The sequence below is a fragment of the Nothobranchius furzeri genome, chromosome 2, assembly GCF_043380555.1.
Source record: "Nothobranchius furzeri strain GRZ-AD chromosome 2, NfurGRZ-RIMD1, whole genome shotgun sequence".
Lineage (NCBI taxonomy): Eukaryota > Metazoa > Chordata > Actinopteri > Cyprinodontiformes > Nothobranchiidae > Nothobranchius > Nothobranchius furzeri.
Window position 1 is genome coordinate 63,342,204 of NC_091742.1, and position 21,484 is coordinate 63,363,687.

The 21,484-nt window shown below is 41.0% G+C and overlaps 1 protein-coding gene across 3 annotated transcripts in view; it reads right to left on the reverse strand.

The window, feature by feature from the left end:
* The window catches only part of prox1a (prospero homeobox 1a), a 56,910-nt gene that overhangs the window by 29,024 nt on the left and 6,402 nt on the right, over window positions 1–21,484 (reverse strand). For 2 of the 3 annotated variants that reach the window (XM_015946672.3, XM_070547253.1), the window contains exons 5-6: window positions 14,641–14,748; window positions 1,862–2,056 (exon numbers count right to left, since the gene is read on the reverse strand). In XM_015946672.3, coding sequence (XP_015802158.3) covers window positions 1,862–2,056; window positions 14,641–14,748 — 303 coding nt within the window. Of the gene's footprint in view, window positions 1–1,861; window positions 2,057–8,782; window positions 9,055–14,640; window positions 14,749–21,484 lie in introns of those variants that run through there. The other variant, XM_070547254.1, reaches the window with a different exon arrangement.

Here is a 21,484-nt window from a genome sequence, read left to right on the forward strand (position 1 = left end):
TGGTTTCTATTTTTTATTTTATTTTAGCTGTTTTAGGTGATTCAAATGCGGTTTTATCAAGTTTTATCAAGTTTTTATTTTTAATATAGGGCTAGTTTAATTTTATGTATCATGTGTTTTATTTATCTTTGCTGTTTTCTTTCTAGTCAATTGTTTTAATGTACTTTCTGTACAGCACTTTGTTCCTGTGCTGGGTCTTGTAAAGTGCTTTATAAATAAACTGGATTGGATTGGATATACCTAATTTTATATAGTGGCCATCGGCCAAATTATTTTTAAAAGCTGTTAAAAATAAATAACTAAATCAGGCACCTGTGTGGACAACTGCCACCACTACTAGGCTGAAGGACCCCAACACACAATTTTTTGTTTTGAATTTGTTTAATATTTGAAGTTCAATAAATATTAAGAGATTTCTTGACTTGTTTAATTAATTTATTTATTTCAGTTGTCTTTCACAATCAATGTGCTGCTAAAACGTATATATATATATATATATATATATATATATATATATGTATGTATGTATATATGTATATATATATGTATGTATGTATGTATGTATGTATATATATATATATATATATATATATATATATATATATATATATATATATATATATATATATATATATATATATATATATATATATATATATATATACATATATATATATACATGCTTAGACTTGGGCTTTTCTTTAAAGAGCAAGTCACCCCCAAATAAAGTTTTTTTGCTGATAAACTAAATAAACGAGTGTCTAATCGTGCTGCAGACACGTGTCGTCAATAATTTGGCACTTCAGTGCATCTTAGTTAAAATTTAAATATTCAGCCTAAAACTGGCAGTGTTGTGCCGTTGTCAGGTAAAAACTCTGCACTGTATTCTAATTTAAATCTGCCATCGCTATTGGCTAAGAGGTATGCTATGATGTAAACTGGTACATTATGATGTCACAATGCTGTCGTGAGCCTGTGTGTGTGTATTTGTTAGCGGCTCCGCCCTCTCGGTCTGCCAGGCATCAGCATTTGTTGCATTTTTCAAACATGAAGTGGGATTGGAGTTAGAATCTGGTAGGGGGTGACTTGCTCTTTAAGTCAAGAGCAGATAGAGGTACTTAAGTCCTTTATTTAAAAAACGGGTATTTGTTGACAGTGTTTGGTGGACCGCCTCCTTGACTGATATCCGTAGCATTGAGTTGTTTGTTGTCCAATAGCATGTGGAGACAGTTTGAAAGACCACCGTAGGTCCTATCCCAGGACTTAGAGCTGTCAATGGACTGTGGCCAGACTACATATTCACATATATAGGATGGCTTGCCACACTAAGAAACCATAGGTTGAAGAAGACAAAAATACCTAAGTTTTGATGTATGTGTGTGTAGTAAAAATGTTGTGGGAGAAAGAAGAGTTTATTAGCAAAATTTTATGAAAGTTTTTCTAAAATGAGAGCCTGTGACATCTTCAGGCTTGATTTCATGAAACCTAAGCTGTAAAAGTACAAGAATGATCAAATATACGGAAACACCAGTTCAGTCTTGTAAAGCCCAACTTTCTGTGAACCGTTTCAACTTTAAATGATGTTTCAAATGTGAAGTCTGCCTGAGCTATAGAGCTCCAAACCCTAACCTATTGATACCAGTACAGGCATTTTTTTTGCAGTTTTTCATAGATTCTGTGTGTTCCGTACAACCCGCAGCTACCACAGGTCTTGGTACGCCATTCCAGATCACTCCACACGTTTTCATGTGTTTTTGTCCAAATTCATACAAAGCAACTGGATATGTGATCAGACATTCACGACAGCAAGATAATTTAACAGGCAGAAAACAGTAAAAGACCAAGATGTGGTCAGGCTTACCTCAAAGTCGTTGGCCTTGTTGTAGTGCATGTTGAGAGCCCTGAAGAGTTCTGCTTCCCGGCTCACCGTCAGCTCCTCGGCTGCAGTCACGCCCTCGTTGATGGCCTGCCGTGCAAACTTCTCCATCTGGATGTAGTAGAACTCCCTGAAGTTGCTGAACCATTTGATCAACTGGGAGGTGATGCACCTGTTAAACTGTTGGAAAACAGCAAAGATGATTTTATTTGCACACAGTTTGACCCCTTGATTGTCATTTTTAATGTATACTGAGAAATGAAACACAATCTAAAGCTTGTGACTGATGAGTCTGGGTTACCAGATAGTTTCTCTGTAGAACAAATTTTAATATTTGAGTAAAACTGCTCAGCGCTTTCTGCTGTATCATATATCGTGTCACAAACTGATGTTTGTTTTGCTGCTGATTTGCATGATGACATATCATCAGATTTGCCTCGAACTGGGCCGCTGAGTGACTGCTTACATTGATTATGGAGTGGCATCTATACAGAAATTTGCTTTTTGTTTTGCAGAGGATATTTTGTATGCAAATCATTTTCTTCTCTCTTTGTAAGGAAAAAAACACTCAAAGTTGCAATGAAATAAGACAAAGTGTGTTTTTGATTTGTGAATACCAAAAAAAATTAACCTCGTCAGTAAAGATGTGTTATCTTTATTGAAACTTTCTGTCTAAAATTGTCTTGTTTTATATACAAACTGGTAAAAACATTTTAATACGATCAACCCAGAAGGCATACGTTACACAAAACGCACACATGCTTCATCTGCTTTTTAAAAATCCCTGTACTCTGAGTGATTGCACTAAACAAAGTAAAATAAATTAAACAAAAATACAATAAAATGTTCCTTCATCTCTCAATTAATAGATTTACTTCTGAGATCCCAAATTCTCTCTCTCTCTCTCTCTCTCTCTCTCTCTCTCTCTCTCTCTCTCTCTCTCTCTCTCTCTCTCTTCATATATGTATATATATATATATATATATATATATATATATATATATATACATATACTGTATATGTGTGTGTGTGTGTGTGTGTTTATTAATACATTTTTTTATTCTTTATTTTTATTCTTTCTCTATCCTGACCACTTTTAGAACAGGTATTTATAATTTAAAGTGCAAATGTGTATTTTCCCTGGCGATAGAGGGCAGTACCTATATCAATGCAAACAAGTAGTATTTACCAAAGGGTGGCCATTAGGGTCAAAAATCCCTTTCGTCACAGGCAGTGAGTGAAGAAGTAATTGTATAAAACAACGTTTGTGAATGGCAAAAGTTTTGTAACCATTCGTTACAAATCAGTAACTGTGTTTTGTCCTCACGGGCTCCTGTAGAAGGAAACATGGAGTCTAATATGGCGTCACCATACTTAGGCCCTGTCCACACGTAGCCAGGGATCTGCCAAAACGTAGATATTTTTCTACGTTTTGGCCTGTCATCCACACGAAAACAGAGTTTTTTCACACGAAAACGGATCTTTTTAAAAACTCCGGACAAAGTGAAGATCTGCGTTTTCTCCGTTTTGGGTGTCTGCGTGTGGACAGACAAAACCAGAGTTTTAAGGTCCGCAACGTCACTTTCCGCGAGGAAAAAATGCTGACATCCCGTGTGTGACCTGTGTTTACACTAGCCGGCATCATGGATGCCCTCAGAGCTGTGCTCGCTTTATCAATTGTCCAAGCGCTTTTTGCTTGTTTGTTTTTGCAAGCGGAATTACTGCTCCTTGCTGAAGACCACAGACGAAGGACTAGGTTAAGAACGGGGGAAGTACTGCCACCTACAGGTCTGGCATGTCCTTAACAACGTATTTATCCGGGTACGTGTGGACAGAGTTTGTTTTTAAACGAGGTGGTGTGGATGCAAGTTTTTGGAGGGGTGGATATTCGTTTAAAAAAAAAAAACCCGGCTGCGAGTGGACAAGGCCCACTCCCATGTATTTTAGACCCAATTTATTTATTTATTTATTTGCTTTGTGTTTGTGGATAAAACATTTTTACTCAATTTTTAAACTTTTTCTTTCTATTTTGCAAATACAGACTAAATAATGTAAAGATGCTTTATAAAGGGGGTTAGTACATATGACTGGAGATAAATACAGAACCTTGTTGTTCAAAACAGGGTTTATAAAATGGTGATGTTACTACACCTGTTTGAGACAACCCCTGTGATCTGTGTATATGGACTGTCTCCCTACACTGTGATCCTCTACAGAAACTCATGCATGGATCTGAATAACCTTAACCGTTACGCCATTATAAGATTGAAAATGGAATAACTCAGACTGACATTAGGTACAAAAACATAACTTAAGCATTAAGCACACTCCACCAAAGACAGTAATTAACAATTTTAAAAAATACTTTTTCAGAAAGATAATTCCTCACATCTGTTTACTTAGAGTAAGAAATATAGTGAATCAAGTAATATCTATTTGGCATTAAAGGACAAGAACTCTGACATTCATGCAGCCTTTGTTTTTTTTCCCGTTTCCCCTCAGAGGAAAAAAAACACGCTGACACTCGAGTGAAAGTGTGTGTTTGTGTGTAAATGTGTCCATCGAAGGGGAAAAACTGCTTTGACACGGAGATTAAGCTTTGTATTGTTACAAGACATTGTCTCACAGGAATGAGGGTTAGGGACGGGGGGGTACAGATGGGGCAGCAGAGAGGGGGGTGATGTGGCGAGGAAAAAGGAATGCATGCAGCGTTAGATGAGTGGAGGACAACGATAGGGGAGGGGGGCAGAATGGAGCATAACTGGGAGGTGTGGGGGCTCTGCTGGCGCTGGTTTTAAAAAGACAAGTGACAGGCCAGAAAAGTATGTGTGTGTGTGTGTGTGTGTGTGTGTGTGTGTGTGTGTGTGTGTGTGTGTGTGTGTGTGAGTGTGTGTGTGTGTGTGTGTGTGTGTGTGTGTGTGTGTGTGTGACACATACACACATATTATACAGCAACTGACTGTTTAAGCTTCTTGACGCAATTTATTTTTTAAATTCCAAATCCCAAAAACCGTATTGAAGTCCTACATTTTTCCCAGGCTGTGAACCAACCTTCACTAGAGAGTACCGAGCACCAGCGAACAACACCTTCATGAAAAAAATACTTATGCCACTAAATTACTTAGTCATAAAAATTAAAAAGGCATATTTTGGTCGTTATGGTTCCAAATGTTGCTTTATTCAGGATTTTTGATGAGAAGACGTGAAAAATATTAAAGGAAAAAATAGTTTATCAATTAGAGTTCTGCTTGGTTTTTGTTGGAATTTCATTAAAAAAGTAGGAAAACAAAGGAAATATGTGGGGCTAAAAGAAAGTAGAACGTTATGGTTCTCCCTGCTGCGGTTTGTTAAGGTGTTTGGAGTGGGTTACTTTACAACTGTCTTGGGATCTGCGTTGTAGTCTTAAGAGAGTTTAAGTCTAGAACTTATACAATAAAAACCTTTAGCAAAGCTGGATGGTTTGCTTTGGGAGGGAGGTGTAGCTCAGAGACCAAGGATCGGGGGAGTGATTGATGGGCTAGCTTACATTAAAAGAGATCTCACCAGTTAAAAGATTGGTACTTAACACGTTTCTGTTTAATTGTTGACCTGTAGTGCTATTTGGTGTTGGACTGAAAACCATTTCTACACAATGTGAAATTTTGTTATCCGTCAGAACTTAGCGATAGTGATCTGACGTTCGTGAACAAATTTTTGAGTCCCTTGTACAGAACTGTTCATCTTGGCTTCCAGTACCCCCCCCCCCCCCCACACACACACACGAGCTTGCCCCCCCCCCCCCCCCCCCCTTCCGAGCACTGTCAGGGACATCGGAGGAACATGTTTCTCCATCCTCACCATGCACCGACTCTTCAGAGTAAACGAGCGACTAATGAATGGCTCCCTTCATAGAAAGTCTGATCACTGTTTAGCGTTCCTCCCATCAGTGCGTTTACATCCGCATCAGAAAACTCAAGCATTGCCCTAAAAAGACTCACAAAGTTATTTTTTAATCGCATGTGAACGCGTTAGCCTGGCTGATGGCGAACTGGTTCTAATCGAGCTGAAGCGCTTAGATAGTGCAGTGGCAATCCGATTATATTCTGCATGTAAACAGGTAAGCCAATCTAAACTGGTAGGACGTGACAGAAGTGACGAGACTGCAGAAGCGGTCTTCAGACAAGACCATCGTCACAAAGCGACACGCGTAACATCATAAAACAGGACAGTACATACGAAATAAGCTGTGCTGCACATTTGCACATTGTTGTTGTACATTCCTTCAGCTATTGTGCAGATCCTGTTTCAATCCCATCAGCTTCACTCCCGCCAGCCTCTGTTTACTGCTTGTGTTGCTATAAGCTAACTGGATGTCGCCACCTACTGTACTGGAGTGGAATAAACTCAATGTGAGAGGCTGGTTTTCTAAAGCACATGTAAACTAGGATAAAGAAGCTTATTACAATAAGATCGACCTGGATCGACTCAGATGTTGTTGAGTGTGCATTTAACCACACCAGACTTTTTCTTTCTACTCCTGACATTATGTTCTTGAACAAAATAAAGTTTGAAAATTTCAAACACTGCTTAATAACTTGTGTTGCTGAGAGTAACGTTGTTCTGAAATCCTCAGTTATCATTCAGTAGTAGCAAATAGTTCATTTCCATTTCAGGATGGACACACAAACGCGTATGGGGCTCATCACAATCAGCGCAACACAGAAAAAGAGAGACAAAAGACAGAACGATAAAAGCAGTGGTTAGCAGGCAAATAGCTGAGTTTGAGGAATGGCATTTTCTGTTTACAATGAAACGAGGGGGGTAGAGAAAGTGTCAGGGAGGCCTGACCGCGCCTCTCCTTCTCCTGATGCTGGGGGTTTTCAGTGCCCCCGGGCCCAAACGCAACGGCGAACACTTACGTCCTTTAAGAATATGCCCACTTCAACTAGAACTCAGCAGTCAATGGGTCAACACACGTCTGTGGAGCGGACAGCGTGAATGTGCTCAGTCAACATAAATCTCAGACTTGAAATATCAGAAGTTTCTGCAGGACACTAAGGAACTGCTGTAGTTGTGACTTTTACACGGGTATCCAGGGCAAGTGTTTGTTTAAAAAAATAAAATTAAAACAAAAGACAGGAGAAAGCTGCATTATTCAACGAGGATTCATGTGGTTTTAATAGCGTTGTGTCGTAACGAGTCTGCAAAAACTGTAAAACTGGTAGCTATTTCTACCAGAGACAACAACGCTGTTTTATCAGGTATGAAAGCTTCGCCTCCTGTGGAGCTCCTTAGCTCAGGTGGACTTTGCAGTAAAAACATCCTTCAAACTTCAGGAAGTGTGGCTGGAGTGGTGTTTACACAATAATCGTTTAATTTTAAACAAAATGGTTGATGTACATTTATTTTTAACACTCTTTCTCCCACAGCCTTTTCAGTACAAATCCAAATGTAGATATTTTTCTCTCCTTCAACCTTCTGTATCTGTCACTGCCGTAGACATGTGGTGGCTCGTCTATAGGGGGCGCTAGGGCACCGCCCCACCAGTCTCACAGGAACGCATGAAAATTCACCTAAACCATCTGCAACCAACTATACATCATACAGACTAAGCACTGTTAATAACCTGCATTTAAGTGTAGTTTAAAACAGTTCTCACACTTTTACCACAACCAAATCATTTTGTGACGTATTTCCTGTTCCTTTCGGTCGCAGCAATCTTTTCCATAGACCTATGCTAACTGGTGCGTGCATGCTGGAACCCCTCCAATACAAAGAATAAGAGCACCTTTAGTCACAGAGGGTTGCGACCGAAACCTCAGACTTCACCAGGAACCGGAAGCTGAGGTAAGACTGAATTTACGCTGCATGAAATTAGCTTTGTTTTGCTTTACATTTAGCGGCTTTTTGTCATTGGGGGTTGTTGAGGTAGAAAACGTGGATTCTATCGCTTCGATGAGCCTCTCCCCGTTAAGTACGTATGCAGTTTTCACATGCTGGTGAATATTAAGCATGCTTTTAGAAACACTTTGTTGCCAGAAGTGCTTGTGGACCTGGTACCGGGTCTGTTGGGTTCAAGTTGTGTGACGCATGATAATGGCAAATTGGCATTCCCAAGTGGTGATATGTGGTTGGCACGTCTGAAAAAAGACTGCAAAAATGCACCCCATCAAAACACTAACATTCACCAGCTGCCACTGTGTAGGATTAAAACCTTTTACAGTAGTGAAAGTTCACACCCAAACTTCCATTTACATTCACCTAAAGGATTATTAGGAACACCTGTTCAACTTCTCCTTAGTGAAATTATCTAATCAACCAATCACATGGCAGTTGCGTCAATGCATTTAGGGGTGTGGTCCTGGTCAAGACAATCTCCTGATCTCTAAACTGAAGGTCAGAATGGGAGAGAAAGCTCAGGAAGTAGGGCATGTTGTCCAGTAATCAGAAGGTTGCAGGTTTGATCTCGGCTCCGACCAGAGAATTCTGCTGTTGTGTCCTTGGGCAAGACACTAAACCCACCATGCCTGCTGGCGGTGGTCAGAGGGACCGGTGGCACCTGTGCTCGGCAGCCTCGCCTCTGTCAGTGGGCCCCAGGGCAGCTGTGGCTACATCGCAGCTCATCCCCATCAGCATGTGAATGTGTGTGTGAATGACTGATTGTGTTGTGAAGCGCCTTGGGGGGGGGGGGGGGGGGGGGGGGGTTGTAGGACCATATGAAGGCTCTATACAAATACAGGCCATATAAGCAATTTTGAGCGTGGCATGGTTGTTGGTGCCAGACGGGCCGGTCTGAGTATTTCATAATCTGCTCAGTTACTGGGATTTTCACCCACAACCATTTCTAGGGTTTACAGAGAATGGTGTGAAAAGGCAAACACATTCAGTCTGCGGCAGTCCTGTGGGCCAAAATGCCTTGTTGATGCTAGAGGTCAGAGGAGAATGGGCTGACTGATTCAAGCTGATAGAAGAGCAACTTTGACTGAAATAACCACTCGTTACAACCGAGGAACGCAGCAAAGCATTTGTGAAGCCACACCCTATCCCTTGAGGCGGATGGGCTACAGCAGCAGAAGACCCCACCGGGTACCACTCGTCTCCACTACAAACAGGAAAAGAGGCTACCATTTGCACCAGCTCACCAACATTGGGCAGTTGAAGACTGGAAAAATGTTGCCTGGTGTGATGACTCTCGATTTCTGTTGAGACATTCAAATGGTAGAGTCAGAATTTGGCGTAAACAGAATGAGAACATGGATCCATCATGCCTTGTTACCACTGTGCAGGCTGCTGGTGGTGTAATGGTGTGGGGGATGTTTTCTTGGCACACACTAGGCCCCTTAGTGCCAACTGGGCATGGTTTAAATGCCACGGGCTACCTGAGAGTTGGTTCTGACCATGTCCATCCCTTCATGACCACCATGTACCCATCCTCTGATGGCTAATTCCAGCAGAATAATGCACCATGCCATGAAGCTCCAATCATCTCAAATTGGTTTCTTGAATAAGACAATGAGTTCACTGTACTACAACAGTCCCCACAGTCACCAGACCTCAACCCGATGGAGCATATTTGGGATATGGTGGAACGGGAGCTTCGTGCCCTGGATGTGCATCCCACACATCTCCATCAACTGTAAGATGCTATCCTATCAATATGGGCCAACATTTCTAAAGAATGCTTTCAGCACCTTGTTGAACCAATGCCACGTAGAATTAAGGCAGTTCTGAAGGCGAAAGGGGGTCAAACACCTTATTAATGTGGTGTTCCTAATAATCCTTTAGGTGAGTGTATTTAATACAGTTTACACACACAAAAGAGTTGGGAGAGGCGTCCTGCAATTAAATGTTCCCATCATTTCTTTCCAGTCTGATTAGGCCAAAACATTGCTTAAATTTAAAAACATGAGAGATTTAATTTTTACTCTACATAAACTTTTATCAGACACACTTTTCAACACTTTGTCCAACAACTGCGCAGTTTGTATCGACAAGCTGTAGCATGTTGAGCTGGTCCCTCCACCAAATTGGCCGTGTAAGTCATTGTGCGACTAATGGACAGGGCGGCTTTGCGGTGGGTCGGACACTAATTGATTCCTGCTGAGGCGGCAGCATCCGCGTCATTTCAGCCTCTCAAGTCAAAGAGTCTTCAGGGCTCTCGCTGATAAATGTGTCACAGCTTCGTGCTCCGAGTGCACGTTTAGTGAGAGCTCAAACTCTCAGCTGGCAGGACAAATATGTGTGTCTTTGTGACTTGGAAGGAGCTCCCTGAGCCGGCAAGCGTCTAATTAATCCTCCTCCAGTCTTAATGAGGTCTTAATTACTCTCACTGACTCCCTCAAGGCGAGACATCAGCAACCTCGGCGTCTCGTGCTAGCACGTACGATCGTCTGGTCAGAAGGCAAGAGGTTTCCCCTTGTGTCTAAAACAGTCGTCCACTCAACCCACTTCCCACTGCAAGCATGGAGACCATTGTTCATAAGAGGTTCGTCCTTAAGAACCAGTTTTCCCATAGACGGAGTCTATTCACGTCCAATTAGGGGTTCTAATTCCCTTACAGTGAATCTCCCCGATCCTCCGAACACATGTTGTTTACCAGGAAGGAGGGGCAGGTGGGGGTAGTAGAAGTAAGAAGGGTGAGAAAGAAAAAGAGAAAGAGACACTGACCCGGATTTTGCAAATATGGTAATGATGAGGGCAATGAATGCAGAGGGACAATGGACCGGGACACACACATTCAGACAGACCGGCCTCGAAAAGAACAGCCTCACTCATCACAAACAGGATTACCCACGATTCATCTTTATTATTCCGTATAATTCTCTCATAAATATACCGGATTAAATGGGATTAGGACTCAATTAAAACCCAAACATACTATAAACACCTATTTGCATACATCTACATGGACAGTTACTTTTAAAAGGGAGGAAATGTTCTTAATGAAGCTGTCATGCTTTTGGGGGTGTTTGCTGTACTTTGGTATGAGTTTAGCACTAGAACTCCCAGAGAACAGCCAATTGGCTCCCCCCCCCCCCCCCCCCCGATCTACCAGAGAGCCGCCATTTGGCACTGTTGTTTTCACCTAGCATTGTTTGATTTAATGAAAGAGAAATCTACATTTTTTGTGTTTTTTTTAAAGTAGCATCAAAACATTTCTAGGTACACTTGGAAAGAGAAAATCTGGATTTTGACAGCTGTGTCTTAACCGTTGACACCTTTTCCTGGGAACGCATCACAGAACTATGGATTCAAGATAGATTTGTCTTCTGCTCTTTCGTCCTCCGTTTAAAGCCGTTGTAGTGAATCTACAGTAAGCTAGGTTTTGAACCCAGAGGTGTGACATTGTGGCATCATCAAGTCATCTCCATGTCATGTTTTTGTTCTGCTCAGCAACTGAACGAGGTTAATTCACTGCTGATTGAAATCACCTGGTTCAGTTGCTGAGCAGAACAAAAACATGACATGGAGGCCTAGTCCACACGTAGCCGGGGTTTTTTAAAAACGAATGTCCGCCCCTCCAAAAACTTGCATCCACACCACCGCGTTTTAATAAAAAAACTCTGTCCACACGTACCTGGACAAATACGTTGTTAAGGACATGCCAGACCTGTAGGCGGCAGTACTTCCCCCGTTCTTAACCTCGTCCTTCGTCTGTGGTCTTCCGCAAGGAGCAGTAATTCCGCTTGCAAAAACAAACGAGCAAAAAGCGCTTGGACAATTGATGGATCGGGTAGTGACAGAGCGCAGCTCTGAGGGCATCCATGCTGTTGGCTAGTGTAAACACAGGTCGCACACGTGATGTCAGCATTTTTTGTCGCGGAAAGTGACGTTGCGGACCTTAAAACTCCGGTTTTGTCCGTCCACACGCAGACACCCAAAACGGAGAAAACGCAGATCTTCACTTTGGCCGGAGTTTTTAAAAAGATCCGTTTTCGTGTGAAAAAACTCTGTTTTCGTGTGGATGACAGGCCAAAACGTAGAAAAATATCTATGTTTTGGCAGATCCCCGGCTACGTGTGGACAGGGCCTAAGTATGGTGACGCCATATTAGACTCCATGTTTCCTTCTACAGGAGCCCGTGAGGACAAAACACAGTTACTGATTTGTAACAAATGGTTACAAAACTTTTGCCATTCACAAACGTTGTTTTATACAATTACTTCTTCACTCACTGCCAGTGACGAAAGGGATTTTTGACCCTAATGGCCACCCTTTGGTAAATACTACTTGTTTGCATTGATATAGGTACTGCCCTCTATCGCCAGGGAAAATACACATTTGCACTTTAAATTATAAATACCTGTTCTAAAAGTGGTCAGGATAGAGAAAGAATAAAAATAAAGAATAAAAAAATGTATTAATGTATTAATAAACACACACACACACACACACACACACACACACACACACACACACACACACACATACAGTATATGTATATATATATATATATATATATATATATATATATATATATATATATATATATATATATATATATATATATACACATAGGGCTGGAGATGACTTGATGATGCCACAATGTCACACCTCTGTTGAACGCAAACATGGTTAAGGAACGTTCACCCCTCCCCTCGGGTATGTTCCCTGAAACGCTTCTGCCGGAACCAAAAACCTGTAATAACGGACAGAGAACAAGATAGCGCTAAACACCAGTCATTATTTTCTAGGTCTAAACGTCTTTCATTGCCCGTGAATTCAAATGGTGTTTTTCTTTTTTGGACTCTAGTAGTTTGTCCTAAAGTTCTAGTGGTAGCAGTCGGCTGTTTCTCCTTCTCTGATGTTGTAGAGCAGAGAACCTCTCACACCAGTGTTGTTCTGGTGCTAAATACGTGAGTGTGTGATGAGTGGAGGACCCATGGAAGTGCAGCGACGACACCAACAACCGGATGGTCCAGTAGTTGCTTTCGGTTCAAAACGTGTTATTGGTGGAGGTTTTTAGGTAAATACAAGACAACCACTTCAGTAATTGTTTTCATTTATTTTAAATAATCTCCACATTATATTCATAGCTGTACTATTTTAGAATATTGTTAAGTGGCATGAAAAATATTTTTTTAAGATAATTTCATTTCAAATTTGCCTTTAGAGCTTTATTAAATTGATCTGTGTTGTAAAATCAGGAAAAAGCCAAATGTGTTTATTTCATTTTCAATGCCTATTTTATTACTTTTATTATTTCATCTATTAAACTTTTTTTTTCAGTAAAATCCTTTATGTATTTGGTTTTATTCCACTAAATGCTTCAGTTTATAGTTTTACATGCAACACCTTCCATCTGCTGAGGGAATCTAAACCACTGCCGACATTTTCTCAGATCAGAAAGAAAAGGTGAATATCAAGAATAAATCCACAGACTGGTGAGTTTATTTTTATGTCTCTAAAAGTTTAACTAAGGCTCTCATTAACTTATTAGTTCTAATTAATTATTTTAGCATATTAAACCTAAAGGCTGACATCAATAATTTAAAATATAGTTAAATCTGATTATTTAGCAATGATTTTTAAAAACAGTTTGGGTGATTTTAAAACTTATGTTTCTGTTTCAAAACATGTAAAATGTAGATTTCTAATACTCCTGCTTTTTAATTATTCAGTGAGGTTTTTAATCACCTAATGGACTCCTGGTTAATGACAAATCGGACTCTTCCTCTCAGGCACTGGGCACGCTTAGCAACCTTGAGTTTGCCTGGCAACCTGGTGTCCCAGCGACCCGGGTTGCCGCAGCAACTGATGAGGATGTGGCACTACCACGAGGAAGTGGTCACCGAAGACCGGAGCCAAAGGGCAGCTGGTGTGTGTGTGTGGTTGCTCATTTGAATACAGCGTCCTGAATCTGTCGAGGAGCCGTATGCTCCTTTTGCAAAACCCGTAGCAGCCTGTAAACACAAAACAATCAGCGCTTTTGTTTTAACGCTGTTGTTCTGTTGTTCTCTCCTTCATTTGTGTGCCCCTCCTCACTTTTTACTGAACATCCAGTCACATCATCCTTTTCTCCCCTGCTAACGCTAACCTTTTACTACAGTTCCCACTCGTTGCTGAAGCTCGGTTTTTAAAACTGTCAACAAATCTGCATGCGTTTGGAGTGAAAGGAGCACAAAGGTTTGAGTCGTGTGTGTGTGTGTGCGTGCGTGCATGCGTGTGTGTGTGTGTGTGTGTTGGGGGATGGGACTGTACAGTGTGTTGGGAGTGTGTGAGAGGGAAAGTGGGCGTCATCCACTCCCCCTCACTCCAACCCCGGGCCGATTAAGGCCAGAAACTCTAATTATGCTCTAAAAAAACGTGCCAGACTGGAGCACCCATCTGCGCTCATCACAAAGACACGTCCACTCCGTATCACTCAGTCATAAAATCTAAAAACTAATGATTTCCTGCAACAGACGCAGCAGCTACCTGTTATTACAAGATAATGAATCGCTGTTGGGATTTCTGAGAACTGATCATCAGCTGGTGATTGATTTACGTTCATGTTTGACTCTACAGTCACTACGGTCCGTCTCGCATCCTTTGATCTCTCAGAGCAAACTACGACTCACATTTTCCATCGTATACATTTAAAAGTGCACATTTACATAGTTTGTTTACAACTAGTTTTAGTCTCCTGAGATTTGATCTTCTTTGAGATGTTTAGTTACCTAAATTTCTCTCAATTGATAATAAGAAAGGAAAAAAATGTGGAAATATCAGGACATATAGGAAGGGAGAAGAACAGAAGAAACATTTTCTGACTGAGGAACTGAATAAAAGTAAAATTGTCTCACCTTGACGTCAGAGAAGAACATCTTAAGCATGTTGGACGATGGGTAGCGAGTGTAGAAGAACATCAGCTTGGCTTTCTTCAGATGGTTGGGAGACAGGCCCTCTTGAATCTGAGGTGAAGTCAGTTAAAGGACTACCAGAACTTTCATGAAGAACTCAGAGTCATTTCATGTCTTAAAGAGCAGGTTTACCGAGAAACCATTTTGAACTTATTATTTTTTTAAGTGATCGGCTACTCTAAGTTTGACAGGCAGGCTGAACATGAAAATAGTCTCCTACATCTCCTGCATTAGCTTCTGATAGAACACAGATGGTGAAATGCTCGGCTCAGAAGATCCTGATGGATCTACGTCACATTGTCATTTAACATTAATGCACTCACCCATCTTGATTTGCGATGGGGAAGGCTGTTGTTGGTTTAGCGCCCATGACACAGCAGAGAATGTCTCAACTATTAGAAGCTAACTGTTGGCATTAGCAACTCCACCACACAGCAGAACACCTCCAGGCTTGTGTTGTTTTTGGAGATAAAACATCAACTTGCAGAGTCAGTGGTAGAGTCACATTTCTGTTAACCAATGGTTTGGTGAAATGCCCAAACAGCAGGAAATAAGACTCTAAATCCTGTCGTCTAGTTCCGCTTTCTCCTCTGGATGACTTATATGACCTGCAGCAGGAGCACCAGAGCTTTGTTTCCACAGAGAACGGCTTACAAGTCATTCATTCCTACTAGAGACCACGTATTAAAAATGTGAGTAAAATTGACCTTTGATTATAATATCAAAGCTGTTGTACCACTTTAACTTTCTGTTAATTGATTCAACAAATTGGCCGTGTAAGTCATTGTGCGACTAATGGACAGGGCGGCTTTGATGGATGGATGGATGGATGGATGGATGGATGGATGGATGGATGGATGGATGGATGGGTGGGTGGATGGATGGATGGATGGATGGATGGATGGATGGATGGATGGATGGATGGGTGGGTGGGTGGGTGGATGGATGAATGGATGGATGAATGGATGGATGGATGGGTGGGTGGGTGGGTGGGTAGATGGATGGATGAATGGATGGATGGATGGATGGATGGATGGATGGGTGGGTGGGTGGGTGGGTGGATGGATGAATGGATGGATGAATGGGTGGATGGATGGATGGATGGATGGATGGGTGGGTGGATGGATGGATGGGTGGGTGGGTGGATGGATGAATGGATGGATGGATGGATGGATGGATGGATGGATGGATGGGTGGATGGATGGATGGATGGATGGGTGGATGAATGGATGGATGGATGGATGGATGGATGGGTGGATGGATGGATAGATGGATGGATGGATGAACAGATGGAGAAAACATCGTCCCTGTGTAAAGAAGCATTATTGAAGAAGTTGACAGTCTTTTGAAAGTAAATTGAAAACATCTGCCACAATTTGGTCAAATCCAACAAATGTACTAAATTACCGATGTGTTCTCATTATCATGTTTAAATTTATTCCTTTTGCAATCCGTTTTATAGTCCTGACTCTTATTTACTGTTAGTACAAACATTTTTGGCTGTAATTATTTTAAATCCCGACCTCTGATTTGGGTCTAAAAGGGAAATTCAAGGTTTTGACCTTTATTCGAGGAACTTCAACTGATTTATACAAGCTGATGGGGCGTCTTGAGTAAGAAGGGGAATCAGAATTTCCTGAAAATAGTTTCTAGTTTGATCAAAATGCCAGTGCCTTGCTCAGCGGCAAATAATGTTGAAGGGAAGAACAATAAACTTTTGGGAATTTCTCAGCCCACAGCAAATTCATACACTTTTCTATTAAACGTGTAAAGGTAACACTTTTTGAATAAAACGTTTCCTTTAAGAGGAACCTGGTTATGTGCAGGGCATGGCAGTTTACACCCAAAGCAAACACGAGCACCTGCTGGCCTTTGATCAAATCCCACAATCACCCCCGCATTTCACCGGCTCTGCAGAGACCGCACCACCGTCTACACAACCAAAATAATAATTGTGAAGGCCCTCGGATGCAGGGACACCAAGAGCGTGCACGTCCAGCAGTGTGAATGTGTGTGTGTGCACGTGTGTGGTGACAACAGCTGTGGCCCACCACGCCGCCATTTCCCCACCACATTAAAAGGCCTATAATCTATCAGAGAAGATGAGGCAATCAATGGAGCCCCCTGCAAGGTCAATTAGCACGCAGTGAAACACACACATACACACACTAGCACACACAAATACAAACCCCAGGGGCTGTGTATGGCTGCAAAATGAAAGCAAATTTGACCATTTTTCTCCCCCTCAACCTCACATTTTCAAAAACAAAAGTAGTTTCAAGCACTTTAATGTTTCCAAACTCTGACTGTGCAACACCTTCTAACACCATGATGCAACCGTGCCATTGGCTGGAGCTGAATCTCATCCATCTTTCATTTGGCCATGGATTCATCAGGTCACTGGACAACAACACCGTCCTTTTGTTAAGATTCATAGCAACCTGTCACTACCTGTGTGTTTGGGTCAAATAATACACGGCGTTCAGGCTTTTGCAGCCTGTCGCTGGGTTTATTTTGGACACAAACAAACTAAAGCACAAAAACACGGCTCGTAGTAAACACGTATGAGGCAATGTCATGAATAAAGAACAAATGACGTGTTGTTTTTGTGTAATGGTAGAGTCGGTGAATAACCAAAATGACTGGGGATGTTCTATTTCTTTCTCTTCCTTCCTGGTGATCCTATTGGTTAAATGAATGCCTATCTGTCATTGGCCTGAGAGAGTTGTGTGTAGGGCCCAAGATACCAGCAGTAACTTGACCTTGTTACCAGGTGTGTGTGTGTGTGTGTGTGTGTGTGTGTGTGTGTGTGTGTGTGTGTGTGTGTGTGTGTGTGTGTGTGTGTGTGTGTGTGTGTGTGTGTGTGTGTGTGTGTGTGTGTGTGTGTGGGCTGGATTGAGAAGTAAAAGGATGGGGGTTGTTAGAGGGATAAATTCATAAATGAATGGAGGACATCTGCTCAGCTCAATACAAAGGATTAAAGCTCCACAGACCTGAGTGTGTTTGGTGAGAGGGAGAGTCTCCCAGGTGAAGTAGACCCAAGTTCTACCAAATTCGTAATGGAGAGAGTTTCTGCAAAATGTGGCAAGTTTGAGACAAATGTTGTAAAAATTTAATCTAAAAATCTAGACGCACCGTAGCAGTTGATTTTGCTCTGCGTGCCGGTCCAGCCATGCTCCACTGTGGCCTCAGCAGGTCTACCATTGGCTCAGCTAAGTGTAAGTCTGGCCAATCACAGCTCTGATATTTGCTGAGGGATGTTGCAACGGTGAAGCTACAAAGCTAGCTTCAGCTGAGGAACAGCGCTCGTTTGACACAACTTTGGACTGCTTAAACTTGGCCGTTTCTTTGAGACATGAGCTTATGCAGGCAAGTTCATGCAGGCTGAACATGAAAATAGTCTCCTACACCTATTTCCTGCATTAGCTTCTGATAGAAAATAAGACGGTGAAACTCTAGGATTAGAAAATCCTGACAGATCTACATCACTCTGTCACTTAACATTCATGGACTCACCCATCTAGACTCATGATGGGAAAGCTGTTAATGGTTTGGCATTCAGGAAACAGCAGAAAACATCTCAGCTAGTAGACGCTAATTGTTAGCATTAGCAACTCCACCACACAGCAAAACTCCTCCAGGCTTGTGCTATTGTGTGGCGATAAGACATCAGCGTTGAACACTGAAGCCCAGCTGTGATGTGGCTCACTTCTACTTTCTGAAAATGGTGCACCGGTGCTTTGTTTCCCCAGAGTACGACTTACAAGGCATTAATTCCTACTAAAGCCCACTGAAAATGTGTTGATTAAATGAGTGTTCCACACCTTTAAAGTAAGCTAAACCTGCTGTTGACTAAGTCAAGATGTTAAAACGAAAGATGAATCAGTACTTCCAGAACAAAGCCAAATTGAAAGAAAAAGTCCAAATGGGTAGGAAAAATTCTCAACATTATTTCAAGTAAAAAAGTTGTAATTGTGAGAAGTAATGAGATTTTTGGACAGTTAGAGAGAAATCATAAACTAAACCGACATGACAACCTATAATACCCATAATGCTTTGTCACACACGCACCATAAGTTTCATCTGGATAAGAACAAAACATGTAGACTCATCAGAGAGTTGGTTTAATTCAGCAGCAGGATGGCTATTCTCATGATTTTGAAGTATTTAGAGGTGTGTTTATGTTTGAGACTTTTATTTTGAAGGACCACAGGAAGTTCCTCTGCTGCTGAGACAGATGTGGCTGCAGGAGTTAAGTTTACTTCAGTAGTATTAGTAACTATTCAGAATTATTTTCTTATCATTTTTACTTGATTCTGGAAAATAAATTAGACTTTCTTCTCAACATAAGAACTTTATACTTAGAAACGTATAATAATAATAATAATAATAATAATAATAATAATAATAATAATAATAATAATAATAATAATAATAATAATAATTCTTGAGGCGCTACTTTATCGTTGACCTTTCAACTTTGTAGTGAGAAATAATATTTAGAGTTGTTTCTTTATTCTTCATTCTGGAACTGTAAATTTTTATTAACATATCTACTTTAATCTCTATTCTCATTCTCCTCGATCTGAGTGCGGCCTTTGACACCGTTTCTCATCCCATCCTCCTCAATAGACTCCCTTCCTTAGGCATCACTCACACCCCCCTCTGCTGGTTTCAATCTTACCTTACTGGCCGTACTCAGTTCATCCAGTTAAAATCCTTTTCCTCAGAACCCTCCCCAGTCAAGTCAGGTGTGCCCCAGGGCTCTGTCCTAGGGCCCCTCCTCTTCATAGTTTATCTCCTCCCTATCGGCAAAATCTTCCGCAAATTCAATATCCAGTTCCACTGCTTTGCAGATGACACCCAGCTCTACATTTCCAGTAAGCCCAACTCAACTCTCCCACCATCCTCCCTTACACTCTGCCTCTCTGAAATCAAATCATGGTTCACCTCTAATTTCCTCAAACTCAACGGCAATAAAACTGAACTTCTTCTAGTTGGTTCTAAATCCACCAAAATCTGACAGCTTTTCTTTAACAATTGACAGCGCCATAGTCTCCCCCTCCCCTCACGTCAAGAGTCTGGGTGTCATCCTCGACAGCTCACTTTCTTTTCAAGCTCACATCAATAACATAATTCGGTCAGCATACTTCCATCTATGTTCCAAAAACCGTCTCCGCCCCTCACTGACCCCTCACACTGCCACTATTCTCGTCCACAGCCTCGTCACCTCCCGTCTCGACTATTGCAATTCACTTCTTTATGGTCTCCCCAACAAACTCCTTCATAAACTGCAACTGGTCCAGAATTCAGCAGCCCGTATTATCACCAGAACACCTTACTTTCACCACATCGCCCCGAATCTCCAACAGCTTCACTGGCTCCCAGTTAAATTCAGGTCCATCTTCAAACTTCTCCTCCATACCTTCAAAGCCATCCACAACCTCTCTCCTCCATATATCTCAGACCTTATAAGTATTCACACCCCGTCCCGTTCACTCAGATCTTCTTCATCCCTCCATCTTGCTGTTCCTTCTGCCCGTCTCGCTACCATGGGGAGCAGAGCTTTCAGCCGCTCTGCTCCTCGTCTCTGGAACTCACTCCCCCCCAGACATCAGGAACATCGACAGTTTTACCCTTTTCAAAACCAAACTCAAAACACACATGTTTAAATCTGCCTATGACCTCTGATTTTATTGAACTGTTTCTCTCTTTGTTTTTTCTTGTTTGAGTTTTATTGTTACTTTATTGTATTTTACTAAGTATTTTCTGTCAAGTGACCTTGGGTGTTCTGAAAGGCGCTTTTAAATAAAATGTATTATTATTATTATTATTATTATTATTATTATTATTATTAAACTTGATCCTTTAACATTATTTTAAACAACTTTTTAATTAACTTTTTAACTTGTGGAAACAGATTTTTGTTGAATTGTCAAAATTTAAATTCTTTTCTGGAAATAATTTGACTTTCTCAAAATTTTTGACTTTTATCATTTTGATAAAAAGTGTTTAACGTTATTAAAGCCGGACTTCCCTTTTCAGTTCTCGGCAGCAGAAATTTTTGACTAACGTTTCAAGGTTAGTCTGGAAAAAATTTTCCAAGTGGATGACTAATTTTGGGATTTCAACTTGGAATTTTTTTTCTCTTAAAAATGCGACTCATTCTGGAGTTCTGTGTTATTTTTTATCCCAAACAGCTGACTCTGGATGATTTTTCTGTTTTAAACATTTTGACTTTAACCTTCAAATTGTAGACTTATTGCAGCGGTCATTATTTAGACTTTCTTTTAAAAATGTCTTTAATTTGGATATTTCACCTTAACTCTGGAAACAAAATGTTGGACAAATGTTATTTTGGAAATATCTTCTTATATGGACATTTTGACTGTATTGTATTATTTAAACTATTGTTTCCAACATTTTCATTGATTGATGACACTCTGGCTTTCGTTTCAAACTTGGGAATATTAAGAGCTTCCTCGTCATGTTTCCCCTCAGACACCATCAAATTCCCTCCAGAAAAAAATGAGTGATTGTTTGTTTCATTCATGGCTTTAGAGGTTTGTCCCTGTCTTTGAAATACTAATGTCCAGTTTCAAAGATTACTTTACCCCCGTAACAAATGAATAGGAGAACATTTTGATTTGAAACGGCTCACCAGGATCAAGAGCCGTGTCAAATACTTCTTGCTTTTAATTAAAGCGACATCTAAATTAGCTTTGAAGACGCCACTGTGATCAAATCCTCGTATCGCAGCTGCAAGGAGTCCCTGTCAGGTTCAAAG